The sequence below is a fragment of the Crassostrea angulata genome, chromosome 8 (genome assembly GCF_025612915.1).
Source record: "Crassostrea angulata isolate pt1a10 chromosome 8, ASM2561291v2, whole genome shotgun sequence".
Lineage (NCBI taxonomy): Eukaryota > Metazoa > Mollusca > Bivalvia > Ostreida > Ostreidae > Magallana > Magallana angulata.
This window is the reverse complement of record NC_069118.1, coordinates 21,090,836-21,108,269: the sequence shown is the minus strand read 5'-3', so window position 1 is coordinate 21,108,269 and position 17,434 is coordinate 21,090,836. Positions and strand designations below refer to the sequence as shown.

Here is a 17,434-nt window from a genome sequence, read left to right as displayed (position 1 = left end):
AACATACAAGGAAACAGTATAGAATATTACTTCTAATGGAAAACAAAAGTGTTAAAAACAAAGGTCGTTTATCAGAGTTGGCATTTTCTGATTTCACAACGTCCGTTACGCGTTCCAAAATAGTGCGGACAATATAACTTGGCGTATCGATTATCGATGATACTGTAACAAAACACTTTCAATATGCCAAATGAGTTAATTCTGTGAATATACTCGTAATATGAATCCAAATCATTTGTATCTTCATCTTCTCTAACCATAGTTTAAATGTGTATAAAGGTAGAGACATTTGAAAATATATTAAACATAATATCTCTCTCTCTCTCTCTCTCTCTCTCTCTCTCTCTCTCTTAACATTATCGTTCGTATGTAACTTAGCAGAAACATTTACTTTAAATCAAATAGAAGGTTATTGCACAAATAAACGGCAATCTGAATCAATATGTATAATGCGTCTTGTCATTGTGAAAAAAAAATCGATTGATCACAAAAAACACGTATAGTTAAAAGAATAATTATGAATTGTATGGTCAGAAAGTCCTTATAATTTTAAGGCTTCATTTCTCTTTTTTTGACAAAATGATAAACACAGGTGGGATAGTGACTCGTTTTTCAATATCAGTGGGAATGAAATCTGATTTATTAAGGAAAGGGAAAGTAAATGCTAATATATGAATGGTATATGCAGCCTTTTGAATTATACTTAATATTCAAAAAATCTTTCTTTGTCTGATATTAGACTTTGAACATGTACACTTGTAATTGCCTCACATCTGATGACATAGAACCACCATTTTGTCAAAACCAATTATTTCACACACAACAATGACTTATAAAAAAAAGATACAATTACATAAAATAGAAGGATTTGTTTTCATTATCTATATTACTATTTTGCTATTTGAAATATTACAAATTCAAAATTTGCTTTTTGTTTTGCTAGCTCATCATGGTAATCTTCAGAGTATATACCTCATATCAAAATAAGAAAATGATTTTCATGAATAACTTTTAAGAATGATCTTATTTAATCTAGTATTATATTTGCACAATCCTAACATATTACTCTTCCTTTGATTATACGAAACATAATAGGTACTAGATATACAATCATTTTCAATAGAATATAAGTGTATAAAATATGTACCTTATACATAAATTAATTTCATTTTTGTATTTATGGTTGGTTAGGACCTACTGTGGAATCATTAGAATTCGTGGTGCCTCAATTTTCGTGGTATTCACGGGTAGCCCTCTCCCACGAATTTACAAACTGAACGAAAACAAATTTAGGAAGAGTTGTTAATATCGTTACTGAAACTGAAAACCGACGCATTCACGAAATTACATCCCCACAAATAAGCAAAAACCCACACTCCACGAAAATTGGCCCCCACGAAATTATATGATTCCACAGTGTTATTATTTTGACATGGTTCTTATCTAATGATCATAAATTTGAACATGAGTATCCTTGGTACATTTAAAAATACATATGCCTTCTAGATTATTAGTAGTAAATAAAACAATTTTAAAGATGTAATATGCTGGCTTTTTTCTAAGAAAAGGTAAATGACGCCGATGCTTCGCCAATGATAGCATTGACTATCTTAGATAATGCTGAGTTTAAACAAAAAATAATTATCAATTATACCAGTTCCTCAGGCGTAAAGAAGGTGTTTGATTTTTACAAGATCGATTCATTCGTCATTTTTATGTAGTACGCACAGGATATACAACTTGCCACTGGTTTTCGTTACCAATTCCTTTGATTGTTGTAATGTTTCACAAGAGTTGTTTAATTTTTTTACCATAATTCAAATTTTCTATAGAAAATGATTCAAAAATTTTTTTACAGTATTAAAAAAAATCAATTATGAATGTTGAAATGTTATAGAGAAATTCCTAGTTTACGCTTATGCATTATTTAGGGTCTAAAATGGAAAACTCTGCTTCAACAACAAATGGGTGTTTACTTATTCAATGTGGGGTTGACACAAAGTTCATAGAGCAGAATTGTGATACATTTAGCGCTCAAATATGCAATAAAACGGGTAAGTAGAACTTTAAATTTTATATTAATTTATATTTCGTGTTTATTTATGTTAAAATATAATAAAAAATAACTTAATATTATATAATAATATCATATCATATCATATAAAACTGTTTCTATTAAGAAAGAGGATTTTCTATTCGTGTCCTCTTTTTTTCAGTGCAAAATGAAAAATGAACGCAATGCAATAACAGAAATGAACATAAATTTTATTCATTTTTGTTGTTGAACACAACATAAGTTGGTGAACCCACCATCTTTTTCACACAAAAGCACATTTTGCAGTACCTTTAAACCTTCATATTCCACAATAACAGTCAAAATATTGGTGACTCCACCAACTTATTTCATCGAATATCTCACTTACAAATAAACTTGGTGGGTCCACCAATGATAAAATATTGGCGATTCTATTTTTTTAAACAGCATCAACTATCTCATTCACACAGGGCCCTGGTGGTTCCATGAAAATTCAATTGTGCATTTGTCCGCATACAGTTTTGTATTCCATTCAAAGATTTGGTGAACCCACCAACAAAGCAATGAGAGCAACACATGTTATCAAACATTTTAGTTTTAAAGAAACCTTAATTGGTGATTCCACCTAAATACAAACTTTCATTATCCAAATATTTGGTGGATCCACCAAAATGAATTATACAAACAAATATAGAGTACAAATTTGGTGCATTCACCAAAAGTTTCTAAATATTCATCGATGGCACTAAATAAACAAAAACACCGCAACACATGTCAGTTTATATGCAAAACAAGAAAGTTGGTGAAGCCACCAAAAAGATTGACAAAATTCAAAATACCCCTACTTGGTGGATCCACCAGATATCAAGTTATACGAATAATTAAAAAAACAGATTACAAAGTTGGTGGATTCACCAAAGAAACTCCCGGCCGGTAACAATTAGTTTATTGCTGCTATTGAATACATAATTGGTGGGCCCATCAATATGAATGCTATGTTCAGTTGACATAAAAGATAAGAAAGTTGGTGAATCCACCAGAAAGATCAACATATCATCATAACTCATAATTGCCTTTTGCCATCAAAAAAAGAGAAAGACGTGTAGAAAGAAATTTCAAAGAATATTGAAATACCATAAAGTATTTTTGAATTACAGTAGTGAAACATTTATTTACTTGCTTTAAACAAAGGGTTTACTTGTAACTTTTTCATCATCCATGATCACGTTTTGTATTGTGTCTGCACGTATTTTCTCTTTTTCATTTTTCATGAAGAGTTGACTATTTAGAAAACATTTGACATATTTCCTGTGCGAAAAAAATGTCTCTATCTATTCACAGCATTGTTTGTTACTGTTCTTATATAGCTTAGTTTTTGTTCACAGATGATTTGTAGTAATCAATATGACAACTTATCGACCATTTCCAATCAGTCAAGTGGATTAAATTTCTTTCTTCAAAAATGCCGTTTAAGGTAATTCGGAAAAGTTTTGGTATTCCTCTTATGCTACGAATTTTGCGGCACTTAAACCATGTTTGTTTACCTCCTTTGGGTTTCTTGTTACATGTAGGAGAGTCATCCATCCTTATGTAGAACGTATTCACTATCTAATCGTTGTTTGTAATCCTGTAGTGAAGTGGACGAGGACATTTTCTTAATTCACACATACTTCTTTGCATCAGGGTGTTAATGTCATAATTGAATTAATAATCATGTTGACATTAAGAAGTAGCTCAATGGGATCATCGAACGTTTCGGCATCATTTACTCCTCAGTTTTTTAGCCTCGTTGCTGAATCATGCATTGACATCCTCATGTGCATAAGAAAATATGCACCTGAAAATACATAATTTTTTTTTCAATCTTTTTAATTAGATCTTCGATAAAGGCAACAAATATATATTTCCTATATCAAAAGTGATAATGCATTTCTATCCTTACTAATGAATACATTTGGCCAATAAAATAATGAAGTAACTGCTTACACCTTCTGTATTTTAAGTCGTGTTAGAACATGTCCTTAAGCTATAATTTCATTTTTGCTTGGATCAATACATGTAATTATTGTAAAATTAATTAAAAAAAACCTACTATCATTTTTGCAATAGTATAAATGGAAGTGAGGTAATGGTTACGCTTTGGCGTCTCCATGTCAGTGGTAGTTACCATAAAAAATATATACTTGAAATGAAATAATATTGAATTATTTAGCGAGAACTTATCACGTGGATTAACCAACAAAAAATCATAGAAGCTAGTGTACGGCGGGTTCATCAAGTTTCGGGCATATACATTGGATCGGACAACTTAGGTTCAAAATCTATCCCATGGGGCCCGTTTCACAAAGCATGATTTTAACTAAGTTACATGTATATTTTGTGAAAAAAAAAATTCTGAAGTCTTTTACTTATCCGTTTCACTATTCAAGTCTTGTCTTAGGAAATTCCTAAGCTATATCTTCACTTTAAGACAGGTAAATCGATATCTTATCAAACTTAACATGACGACTGTTTATGTTCTACTGAAATGAATTATACGCAAATCAAAGCACATTAAAGTGGAACAAAAATAACAAATTACACGCATCATGAAAACCTTTTTCACTTTACTAGTACTTCTAAACTAAAACGTTAGAAGTAAAAATATACATAATATATATCGTCGATTAATTACTCTGGTTTAGATTTCATATAGATTTCATATAGATTTTTTTCCATGTAAATGAAAAATTTGATACAAAATATCAGTACATGTATATGTTTTAGACATTACACTATTTACATTCAATGTACGCATTTTTTTGCTAGGTGAATAAGGGAATGCATTTTTATATTCACTTATAAAGTTTACAATCGTGTCATATTGAAAAGAATTTATACATGATCGGTACTGATTTAGAATTAACGATATGATATGAAAATGATTTACAATGTATCTTAATTAAGATAAGTCAACTGTGCTACGCTAAGAAAGTTTTGTGAAACAGCTATGATAAACCTCAATAAATATAAGTTATAAATTAGGCATACCTAAGTTCTATCTAATGGATCATCTTTGGAAATCTTTGTAAAACGGGCACCAGGAGTGTGGGGGATTTTTTCTTCTTCTCGAAAACAGTCTTTTATCTGATACATTTAATTTGGGATGGTGATAAAACTCAATAGTGACATTTAACCTAAAGAACAAAATCTAGAAGAGACACGTCCTACTAATCATCCCCTTTCCCTTCTGTAATCAATGTCCTAATGCATGTACAGCTGTATTTCTGCGATTATGGGTTCATATTCAATACAATAGATATCGCAAAAACGATAATATTTCCAGCTGCATCATTAAACTGCATATTGAACAGTGGAAAGCCGGAAAAGTTTGTATTTTTTCCCGTCAGATGCAACAAAAAAAATCTAAGCAACATACATGTACATCAACTGAATACAATTATATAAGATCAATTTCAGTTTAAGTTTTTAAGCATTGTCAACTCCTCAGAATATCACACTGGTTGCTACTTCATTTCATTTTTAAACCATAAGTCAAGGAAAAGAAATAAGGAAAGATTCGGACACAGTTTAACGTACAAAAAAATCTTGATGAACACACAAAGCCCCTTAATGTTTATCATCTAGTATATCAAATACTTATCATTTGTTAAACAGGATTTTATTTTACTACTTCCATCCCATAATTTACATGTTAACTGCCTGTGAATTCATTTTACTATTTATAAAAGAAGTTGTTGTTAAGTGAATAATTAAGATATTTTTGGTAAATCAATAAAATCTGAATTTCAATTCAGCTGCGGTCAATTTGGATACAGATGACTTTAATAATCAGAATAAATAGAGACTGTCAAGAATATTTTTTTCCTTAACTAACGCAAATCAGCAGAAAGTAATTAATATAGTACAAACAGATTCTTTATCAGTTGTTATCAATTTTTCGATGAAAATCAAATCTGGAATAGGACACAATTTTATAATGTAAAAACTTTTACAAACAGCTGATGCATTAATTAAAATTTAGCGTTTAACTTTATACATCAAAATGTCGCAAAGTTTGATTCATAAAAAGCAATTTGAAATGAAATTTCATTGTTTTGTGTACACGTCATATTTATTTTCTGTTATAATAAAAACTAATATAAGCTGGGGAAACAACGTTTTTATTTACATGAGGCCACACGACCTAAACGATTATATGAATAACTTTAGCCATGCTGTTAATTAAATTGGAGAATTTTTCGAAGCTATATTTATACCTTATATCCCAACCGTTTTCGTATGTCACAAAATTTGCAAAAAATGTGAAAATTTTGTAACTTCTTGTATTATCGTCAGCCATTTTCTACGATTTAAAAAAAACTAGGCAGTAGCATTCAAATTCGAATATAATTGTTGCGAAAAAGCGACTATTTGATTATCGCAAAAATGACCAGATATACATTATTGTCATGATTATCCCCCAGCACAAATTTCAACTATTAACAATCGTTATGAAGTTCAAGTTGGTCGTCTGCATAAATAATATTATTTCTTTTCTAGTCCAGCTAATCTTAATTATTTCAATTTAAGTTTGTGACTTAAGTTAATATTAAGAAGTATCTAAATCAATGTTCAACTTGAATTTAGATGAAACAATGAGATAATGCGCAGTGTGTATCTCGGCTGATCTGGGCAAGGCACTTAAAATAACATGAATGAGAATAAGATAAAAGTCCGATATTTGTTTGGATGACAAAAATTAACTTCTCATTTCGACAGATTATTAATTTAGTTAATAGACCAGTAGTTATTTTAGGGATTTTTTTTACTTACTTACTATAAGGACATTGTATACTACAAGTTCTAAAATATTTTTTTTATTGCAACTTTCATATAATTGGACATATGTTTTTTCATTTATTTGATTTTCAACAGGTATTTGCCTTGTATATTTGGTATTTTTACAGACAAAAAATGAATATCGCTGCACACAAAACTTGATCTGTATGATGCATACAAAATCAGTACTCTGTTTTGCATCAGAGCTCTGGGAGATTGTAAATTCATGTTGTTCAATTCTAAATTTCATTAATACTTCAAGTGACCTTGAATTACTTAACATGTGATCATTATCTGTCATACATTATTTTAGAATATGCGATCCTCAGTGACGTTGAGTTTTATACATAAATGCAGTTTTTTTGTATATAAACTTTACATAAATAACATTTTTCTGTATGGCAATACTATTTAACTGATAGAGAACAGTGGTCATACGTAAATAGAAAAAGCTATCTTCACTTAATCCATACAACGGTTTTGCCTATATCCCAACTTCATGTACATGTTTATATAAACAAGACACTTAATTTGTGGGGAACGGGGGGGGGGGGGGGGGGGGTGGGGGGCATTTTAAAGTTTGATTCGAGATCCATGTTTTATGAATCAAAATATGAAAAACAAATTTTGCAAATAATATTTGCAATTCATTTCTTTCATAAATATAGACAAAGCAATCTACCGTAAAAGACACCAACATCAAAACATGTGTTATAATCTTAGAGGCAAATATATCATTATAAATACCGGTATGCATCCCATTTAACTAAATGTGTGCTCTTTTTGAATTTGCGAAAATGTTCTGAATTTTTATGTAGCCTGTACTAAACGTTTTTCTTAGTTTATGAAAATCAAACCGTTCTACATGTACTTGTGTTTCTTTGTCAGACCTTTGAAGACTACGACGAATTTATCTAGCTCGAAGTTCTGTAGCTTCATGTCCCAATATTGATGCAATATTGTGATTTTCTTAAAGGAAGACTATAAACATAATCATTACTATATACAAGGATATATTTTATAAACGTTTAGTGTATGACAACCTACCCTCCGGTAATGCTTTTGAATGGATCCTTTCAGCCAGTAGATTCATTAACAGGCGCTTGAATAAGATTGTGACATCTGATTCAAACGTAGGATTATGATCACAGCAACTTCCGAGTCCGAGCGTGTAGCCTTTTACGTGGTGTTGGAGAAAATCACGGCACATAACAGAGGAGGCTTTGTAAGAGTCTTTTAAACGGAAAAAAAATGGAGACGTATTTGACAAATCGCCAAGAGAAATGCCGAGATTACCACCAATGTTATTGAGATATTTTTCCTAAAAATGCACTGCATGAAATAGAAATTCCAAATTTAACTATAGAGTTATTTGCCAACAGGCATGATAGGTTTTCGAAGCCTTCCGATGTTCTGACACAATCGGATTGTTCTCGGCATGACCCGCTATCCAAAAGAGAAACGTCAAAAGTAATCTTCACAATCGTCTGTTCCTTGACCCATATTTTCAGCGTCCACATCGTTAGTATAAATGGAATTCTTAAGATGTTTTTATTGGTTCGAAAAAAAGGAAATTATTCGTGACGTAAAATTTGTACTCAAAGTAGTCTTTATTTTATTTATTTTTCTCTTTATATTTTAACTTCAACAATTTAAAAACGTACCTTTGACTTATGATTGTTCTCCTCTTCATCCATGATTTACATGCAGTAATCAAATACGTCGTTAACATCCTCGAAATGCAAAGCTTGTAAACATCTGACACAATTCTATAGCGCGGACCGGCCTGTTTAAGCTAATACAAAAACGACACAGCATGGCTCCACGGCAACCGTTCTACACTAATTAGGCCGCACCTTAGACCACTCTAGATTTATTTCCCAATGAACAACAGACGTGTCTTCTTTCGATATGTAACAGGCTCTACGATCTATCAAAGTCTCTCTCTCTCTCTCTCTCTCTCTCTCTCTCTCTCTCTCTGTTTCTCTCTCTCTCTCTGTCTCTCTCTCTCTCTCTCTCTCTCTCTCTCTCTCTCTCTCTCTCTCTCTCTCTCTCTCTCTCTCATTTTATTCATGTGTTTTGGTAAACGGAAGAGATGTTACTTTATGTCACACACTTTTATATCAGAGAGAGAGAGAGAGAGAGAGAGAGAGAGAGAGAGAGAGAGAGAGAGACGGACAGGTACATTTACATGTAGGCAAACAAACGGACAAATAGACACTGTTTGTAATTTGTAAGCGTACAGCCATAAGATAAGTCATGACATTTGACTCACGGGTTTGTAAAACTTTGCAACGCTAAGAGGGTTGTTCACATAATATTTCTTATTAATATAAAAAACTAACTCACAATGTTATACGAGGAAATTGCGTAGATAAGTAGCGTTATTCACTCAATAATGAAAATAAAAAATGAAAAGTTAAAATCAGCATAAAGAAATGAATATCGTGACGAAAAGTGCTTTTCAAATTATATAATAAAGAAATTAAAAAGAGGATAAAACTTGTTCATGTTCATTTTTTTCACCCATAAAAAATTGTTTCATTTCGTAGTAAAATGGCGACGTCAGCGTTTGAGGCGACGAAAAAATATCAACTTTTGTAATGATCTTTAAACAGATCTTAAGGCAATATAAAAGTATATAAAATTTACATAATTGCTTAGAAATGAAATTTTTGATCAAATAGTCAAGCAACAAAGAAAGTTGTCATACGAGTAAGATGACATAATGTGGAAAAAAACCTCCAGCGATGGACAGACGTTATACAATAGTAATTGATGAAGGCATGTTTGTAAACGAGACATCGTAAATATGCATGTGGGGAACATGTTCAAGGAAAATGTTTTCTCTGATGTTGTTAAAAAATAAAGCGATTACCTTAAATTTTCCTCATGTAATTTGAGGATATGTATCATAAAGCTTCCGTGAATAATATGACTTATACGTTTATAATTGATGACTTATACGTTTATAATTGATCTGGAGTATAAGCCTAATAATTGTAAGGATGTAATCTCTCTCTCTCTCTCTCTCTCTCTCTCTCTCTCTCTCAAAACAATAAATAAGCAAAAGTACGTGCAGTATTGTTGATCCTGGCGGTGATTTAGAGGAACAACGATTCTTCTATATATGGAAGGTCTGTCGGCATACCTATGTCAGATGGTACCGACGATGACCAGGGAATAGGCAGAGGTTTTACGAATTAAACATGGTTTACGGTTGGAAGTCTTTCATTTGTTCATAGATTCAACACAGTCCGTGATTTTATAGAAGAAAACATTTTTATTGATTCCGGAAATATTTACTTATCTCCATCTCATTTATTTTACATACACACAATTGTGAACGTATGAACAATGTAAAATCATTAATTATATGTAAGTATTAATATTTGTAAATGTATTTGTTTTCCCTTAAATCAAGCTACAAAAGAGCAAAACGTAGGCTAAGAAATCTTTTTTTTAAAGTCTCAATGGTTATCGCGTGAGTGCAAACCATTTTCTACATTGTAATAATTGTATTTCATAATTGAACAGCAATAATTATTGCAATCTCCTCAATTTGATGAATGATTCAAAACAGAAACAATTTCCGTATCAAAAGGATGTCAATATACTTGAATTTGAAGACGCCCCTTTTTGGCCACTCTATCTGAATTATAACGCTTAACTTACTGGACAAATATCTACCTCTTTGTTTTTTCTTTTTTTTATCTCACCCAAAACTTACAGATTTTGATATGTCTATATAATTATCTTACGACATGTAGATGCCTCATTTGAATTCTCTCTCTCTCTCTCTCTCTTTTTCTCTCTCTCTTTCTCTCTCTCTCTCTCACTGAGTCTGGATGATGGTTAACCCTAACCCAGACCGACCATGCAGACACAGGGAAATCGCTTCTGTCTTCTACTTGGTCCCCCCCCCCCCCCCCCCCGATTTTGATGAGTGCCAATTTTGTAGTGGAGAATTTCATCAGGGAAAGTGCGATTTCTCCATTTCACGGGGAAGGCCCCTGCTTGATACATATTCATGTATCTTCCCACCGAGCGCCGGATATTGTCATTTCGTCCGAAAGGTATGTGGATCCGTGCTGCGAGTAAGTCTTCGCTTCGAGACCCGGAGCAGACTTGCCGAACCATAGCTGCAAAGCCTCTGCGGACAGGCCATTCTTCCCCGTCTGCCGCCGTATCCGTAGCGCCGGGTCGGACAAGACGAGCATCACCACATAGCCTATGCGGAGTCGGTCGTCAACGGGAACGTTCTGTGTTCGCTTCGGAGGCGGGCTACCGCACCCAGAGCCGGGCCCAAAACAGCACTGTTCCCGGTCCGTCCAGACTGAAGCAAACTTCCACAGAGTCAGGATTAGGGTGAGGGTTAAATTGATTTGCTAAATTCTATTCAATCAATTACAATTTATTGTACACGGGATGACAACAACCAATATTTTTATCATAGTTAAACACATATACATGTATCCACACGTAACACCTGCCGCGTGTAAGGGATGGGGTACATTGTATCTGGCTTTGGTGTGAATAAATGCAATGAAGGCCATGAAGTCAGATGAAATATATATCCAAAGATTTTTTTGTGTGGATATTTTGTTTTATTACTTACCGAACATTATCATGTTCAATTATAGTTCAGAGAGAGAGAGAGAGAGAGAGAGAGAGAGAGAGAGGGGGGGGGCTCAACTTCGTTTCTATATGAGGAAGTTCAACGATGCACAGGAAAATATACTAAGCTGGTGAACAAAAATTGGGTTTTATCACTTGTCATCTTTATATTGCTTGTTGTTCCAAGGGGGTTAATTTGCTACATGTGCCTGTACATGTATATTTACATTTTACAGTGGGATTTACTTAGATTCCATAGTCTGCACTACATTTATTATCTATTTGTCATTTTTCACAAGTTACATGTACATATACATGTAGTTGTTTGAAAAATTGTTGAAACTCTTAACATCAGCCGGAATCGGACAGTCGTCCGGATATCACCGATCTGAATCAAAAGTTATCTCAGATCTATTATAAATGATGAAGCGCTAATTGGATTTTACTTGATGGATTAACATTTGGAGGACCACCAATCGATTGTGTGTCAATCGGGTTTTAGTACAGCCGGATCGATCGAGTTGTACAGTGGTCCTAATTGGTGGTGCTGCATGTAATTTTATGTCGATAATCGTTCCAAATAAATCCTTTTTACACTGGGCATTACTAGCAAATGTTAAAGAAATTCCGAACGGATTATTGGTGCAGATATGTGTACATACGATTCACGCCCATTCCGGTCAAGCGATTTACTTTAACTTCAACTTACATGTACATGTATCAGGACCTAGACTAGCATGCAGTTCCAACCACAATTACAGTACATGGTAGTTTTCAGCGCCGGTGTGCTCTAGGTCGCTAAGTGTACATGCAAATGTAATTGACGGCATTACAGCGCACGCAACTTTTCTTTTTTATGGAAAACAGGGATATTTTGGCAGAAATAATGGATCCTGTGCTTTATGTAAAAATGAAATCAAATGACACTGAGATTTCCAGCGACTTCCTGAAATCCTTTTGACATGTATGACAGATTTAAAATCAATTGTAAAGAAGTTTCGAGAAATAATCCTGATCATGATAATGAAAATCTTGCTCTGGAATTGATTACCAATGACCTTTTTTTGTAAAGGACAGTATCCACAAACAGAACCTATTAAAAAAGTGAATGTTTCCACAGCAGCAAAGAGTACCGAGGATATGATTCACGGCAATTTACAAAAGAGAAGAAAAATTTATGATTAAGAGGCCCCGTCTCCATCATTAACAGGAACGTAGCATCGTTTTTAAAATTGTGGGGTGGGGGGGGGGGGGGGGAGGGCAGACTCATCCAAAAAATCCTGACAAGCACCCCCCCCCCCCGAAAAAATGGAAGGTAAAAAGAAAAAAGACACCTTTCCATAATCATTAAAATACCAATCCGTGGATTTTCTGTTCATTTCCTTATTATCAATATTATTTTTTACTTGGTCCCAAAATTCTATTTTTTATATGTAAATTTAAGAAAAATCATTGATGCGACAAAAACGCCCCCCCCCCCCCCTTGCATTTAAACTAGATGATATCCCGCTCAAGCTCGAATATTACATGTATCACTAACACTTTGATATGATGAAATGCTTTATATCTTAATTTCTTGAATATTTAGTTAATTTTGTACATATCGTGTACAATTTTTTTTAATAACTTTCTTAACATATTCCTTAAAATTAAAATAAAATTAACGCAACTGCAAAATGAAAAGTTAACTTGTAAACTCATGATTTATGTATATTGTACGTGGCCATAATTCTTTTTATGCAGCTGACTGAAAATAATATTTTTTTTTTTTAGATCAAACCAGTAAGTGGGTATATATTTTGTGCATTGTATCTCAAAATGATTTAGGTCCCTTTTATTTTTATCATTCACCCAAATAAGGTTTTCAGATAAAATACTGTTTTAAAAAAAAAAATTTAGGATAGGGGGTCACCCCCTCTCCTTCATCTTCCCCGTTTTGTGCATAAATAATTTATCCATATGCATAAAGACGTATCTACACCATTTGTTTATTTTTTACAAATTATGCATAAGGTGGACAACCAATCCGTCCCGCGGTACATTTTTTCATAGCGGGGGGGGGGGGGGTACAGTCCCTGAAACTTTCTACTTTCCCACTTGAACGGTGAGCGCACTCTGAGCGAACGGTAAGCGCACACTGAACGGAATTTGGTGAACGTCAATGAACGATGAGCTAACGCAGAGCGCAAACGGAGCGGAAAGTGAGCGGTGAATGCGCGATGAAGGATATGTGAACGCTTTGTGAACGCAAGAGAAACGATATATTTGGAGTGCCTCGGAGATTTTCTTTACATTGTATTTCGTCGGTAATAAGGACAAAATTATGGTGTTCCGATGGGGCCACATCGACCTTCGCACTTTCGCCTAAATGGCGAAGATACGAGAGTGCGAAGTTGCGTAGGCGAAAGTGCGAAGGTGCGATGGCGAAGGAGCGAAAGTGCGAAGATGGGATGGCGAAACGCGAAGATGCAAAGGCGAAAATGCGAAGTTGCGAAGGCGAAGGAGCGATACTACTATCGCTCTTCGCCTTCGCAACTTCGCACTCTCGCCTTCGCACTTTCGCCCTCGCCTTTTTAAAATTGTGGAGCTCTCTATCGTATAAAGACAATTTTAGCTGTATAAAATGTCATTTGAAGCGGAAGACGAACTTTTTAGAATTCATTTTCAACAACCTCTGCATTTTGCTGCGTTTCGCATGCAAAGACCGTTTCGTTCATTTTGGAGTTCCGAATGAAAACTGACTGAACGATAAGTGAACGCTGAACGAACGGTGAACGCACAGTGAACGCACAGTGAACGCACTATGAGTGCTTTGTGAACGGTGAGCGCGAACGGAGCGGAGCGGAGAGCGCAAGTGAACGCACTATGAGCGCACTATAAGCGCACGGTGAACACACGAAGAAATGGGAAAGTAGAACGTTTTAGGGTTTGTAACAAGGACAATTTTTTGATCATATCTAGAATTGCATGTCTGCAAAAGGTGGGTGGAGGTTCCAAGCGCTAGTTTCAGTAACTTTACTATGTGATTGTATTCAAATTAAATTCATTTTTCCCAATCCACGCATGACTTGTGTTACATACATTGAGTACAAAATCCGTTTTCTAAATTTTAAGAAGATTCCCCGTCTAATATTTACATGTAGATCTAAGTAAGCCTTTTGCAATTTCCATTTTATTAAAAAAAACTAATATGCGGCAAATTATATCTGATCGAAAATAACATTTATAGGTCCAAATAATCTAATGATGCGAGAAAACAATACACGCAATTTAAATTTGATATAAACATGATAAGTATTATGACATGTATTCACAAATACATGTATATGCATGTACACACCATTGTCTACATTTACCTGGGTAAGAAATGCAAGAAACAAGTATAATTTTAAAATATCAGATTCACGAGAAGAATTGAAAGTTTATACACTATGCAGAGACCATTCCTATTTTTCTGCCTTGAAAAGTTCGATTTTGTACCATTACCTTCTATGATGTTTGAAACTATCTGTCGGAGAATTTGATTCTAAGTAAGGTGACCATGGCTCGCTGATATTTTAAAATTAGCGATGATGCACGTATTTTACTAAACGTATAAACGTTGTAAATGTAATGGGTGATCAAAAACCAAGCCAAAAAAGTAAACAGAACCATTTTATTAAGGCCTTGAACTTTCAGTATAGGACGAAACTATTTATTTCTTGCGTCAAAACAAGTTAAAAATGACACTGGTTTCACGCGAAATACACACCGATCGCGTAGTCTTAGATGAAAAGCCAGGCAAATCTTGTCAATTTCAAAGAGCCCTACATTGAAATAAACAGGCCTACGTCATATCATCGTTTGACACAGCTACCCAAAGTCCAAGCTGTTGTTAAAATGGTTCTAATCGTCATTGGTGAATAAAATAACACATTAGAAATCTTTGAAAGTGAAATTGGTTAATATTCAAGTATGCTTATGATAAACATTCATAATGCTCAAATACTTTTTCACATTATATTTTATTGATATTTCATTGCTTAATACGAGATTTGGTCAATCTAAGAATAATTGATTTAGTATACATAAGACTGCTTCGGTTTACTTCTTATGATTCGTCTTAGAGTGGTCATAAGATATGTCTTAAGACATCCTACATCTAGGACATGTCGTAATATAAATTTTAAGATATACTTTCATGAACATTGCCACTGGTGTTTTTTTTTTTTTTTTTTGCTATTGGCAAAATGTCTAAATTAATAAGTATAGATAAATGATCAGCACGTCATACATGTACAGTAGTTAACTAGCAGCGAAAGTAACAGAATTATGTGAACTCTCTCTCTCTCTCTCTCTCTCTCTCTCTCTCTCTCTCTCTCTCTCAATATTCAGGCGCGAATGCATGATTTTTGGTTTTAAAAAGAGAAATACACATGTACATATATGTGAAAAATGTGCATGTATATAGAACTAAACATTTGGGGTGGCAACGGTAGGAGAAAGCGTTGTATACTATACTGGTATGTTCCTATATTCCCGAGGATGGTGGGGGGGGGGGTTCTAATTCAATACTACATACTATTCATGTATGTACTACTTATATCTCTGCAAGCTCGGATGAATTGGGAGAGGGAGTGGACATACCACTATAACAACCCTCTATATCATTCTATAAAACTGCATTGTCTTTTGGAGGCAGACTGCACTTTTTAATGCAGTGTATTCTGTATCATAAACTTATCACGTACTTGCATATTTCTTATTACATATGAGGTGGGTCAGTCACGTTTTGTCCCCCGTCACATTATGTTCGCCGTTGCCTTTTTTCCTAAAAAAATCGTCACGTTATGTCCACCGGCGGACATACGTATGTACATGTAACTCTGAAAAATACAGTGGCGGCGGACAGAACGCGTTCGTATGTGCGAATTTTTATTAAAAGCATCAGAAACAATTCTGTTTTTTGCGTGGGGAAAAGATTATGCATCCGTTTAATGCATATCTTAAATGAACATCACTTTCATTACATGAAAACTGTGGAATCATTAGATTTCGTGGTGGCTCAATTTTCGTGGAATTCGTGGGTACCTCTCATCCACGAATTAACATCCTCGACAAATAGTTAAATTAGGGTAATAAAGTCATACTTCCTTTGTAGGTTTAATAGAATACACGAAATTACGTCCCCACGAACCTGTGAAATTTAAGCAATCCACGAAAATTGGCCCCCACGAAATTTAATGATTCCACAGTAAAAATTAATCCAATAATTTATTCTCAAATTTGATATTTTACTCAAACTGTTGGATTTGATGCGACGGCGAGTAAATAAAAAAGAAATAAGTACATCATTCATGTACATAAAGTATCAGAAGTTGTCCTAAGAATAGACAGATATTCAGCAGCACATTGGACCTCCATGTAAGAAGCGTCATACCCGCCTCTCGAAAGTTTATTATTTATAAGATAGAGCTTCATAAACATTCCTGTGGGTGCTCAGTCAGTTCATCTCAATCGTATTTTTGTAAGGTACATACTTTTTTTACGTAAAGACTTTTTAATAATTGCTTCTAAGTTTTGACAATTATTCAACTGAAAAGATATATATTTATATTCATTGAGTTATAAGTCACTTTCCAGGAGCATGTTTCATTAGAACATCGCAACGTAATGTAAATTACGTAAAATTCAGCAATATCTGACAATTTCAGAATAATTCCGTGCTAGAAGTTCAGCAAAGAGTGAGGTCTTTGATTAAATAATTACAAACACCTGTAAGATCACTTTCTTGGTCGGCACAGCGGGAGGCTATATTCTGTTGAATTCGCTGGGTCTTCACACCAGCGGGAGGATAAACATTGCTGACCTTGTGCAGGACAAAAGGAACCGCGTTTTGTGTCTCCTTATCTCAATTCAAAATATCTTCTATATCCTAGCGACCTTATCTTGTGTGTTTACAATTTGAACAATATTATATGA

At 34.0% G+C, this 17,434-nt stretch overlaps 1 protein-coding gene across 2 annotated transcripts in view; it reads left to right on the top strand.

Moving 5' to 3' along the window:
- The window catches only part of LOC128158361 (uncharacterized), a 37,065-nt gene that overhangs the window by 2,921 nt on the left and 16,710 nt on the right, over nucleotides 1-17,434 (top strand). For both annotated transcript variants that reach the window (XM_052821156.1, XM_052821155.1), the window contains exon 5: nucleotides 1,932-2,054. In XM_052821156.1, coding sequence (XP_052677116.1) covers nucleotides 1,932-2,054 — 123 coding nt within the window. The remainder of the gene's footprint in view (nucleotides 1-1,931; nucleotides 2,055-17,434) is intronic.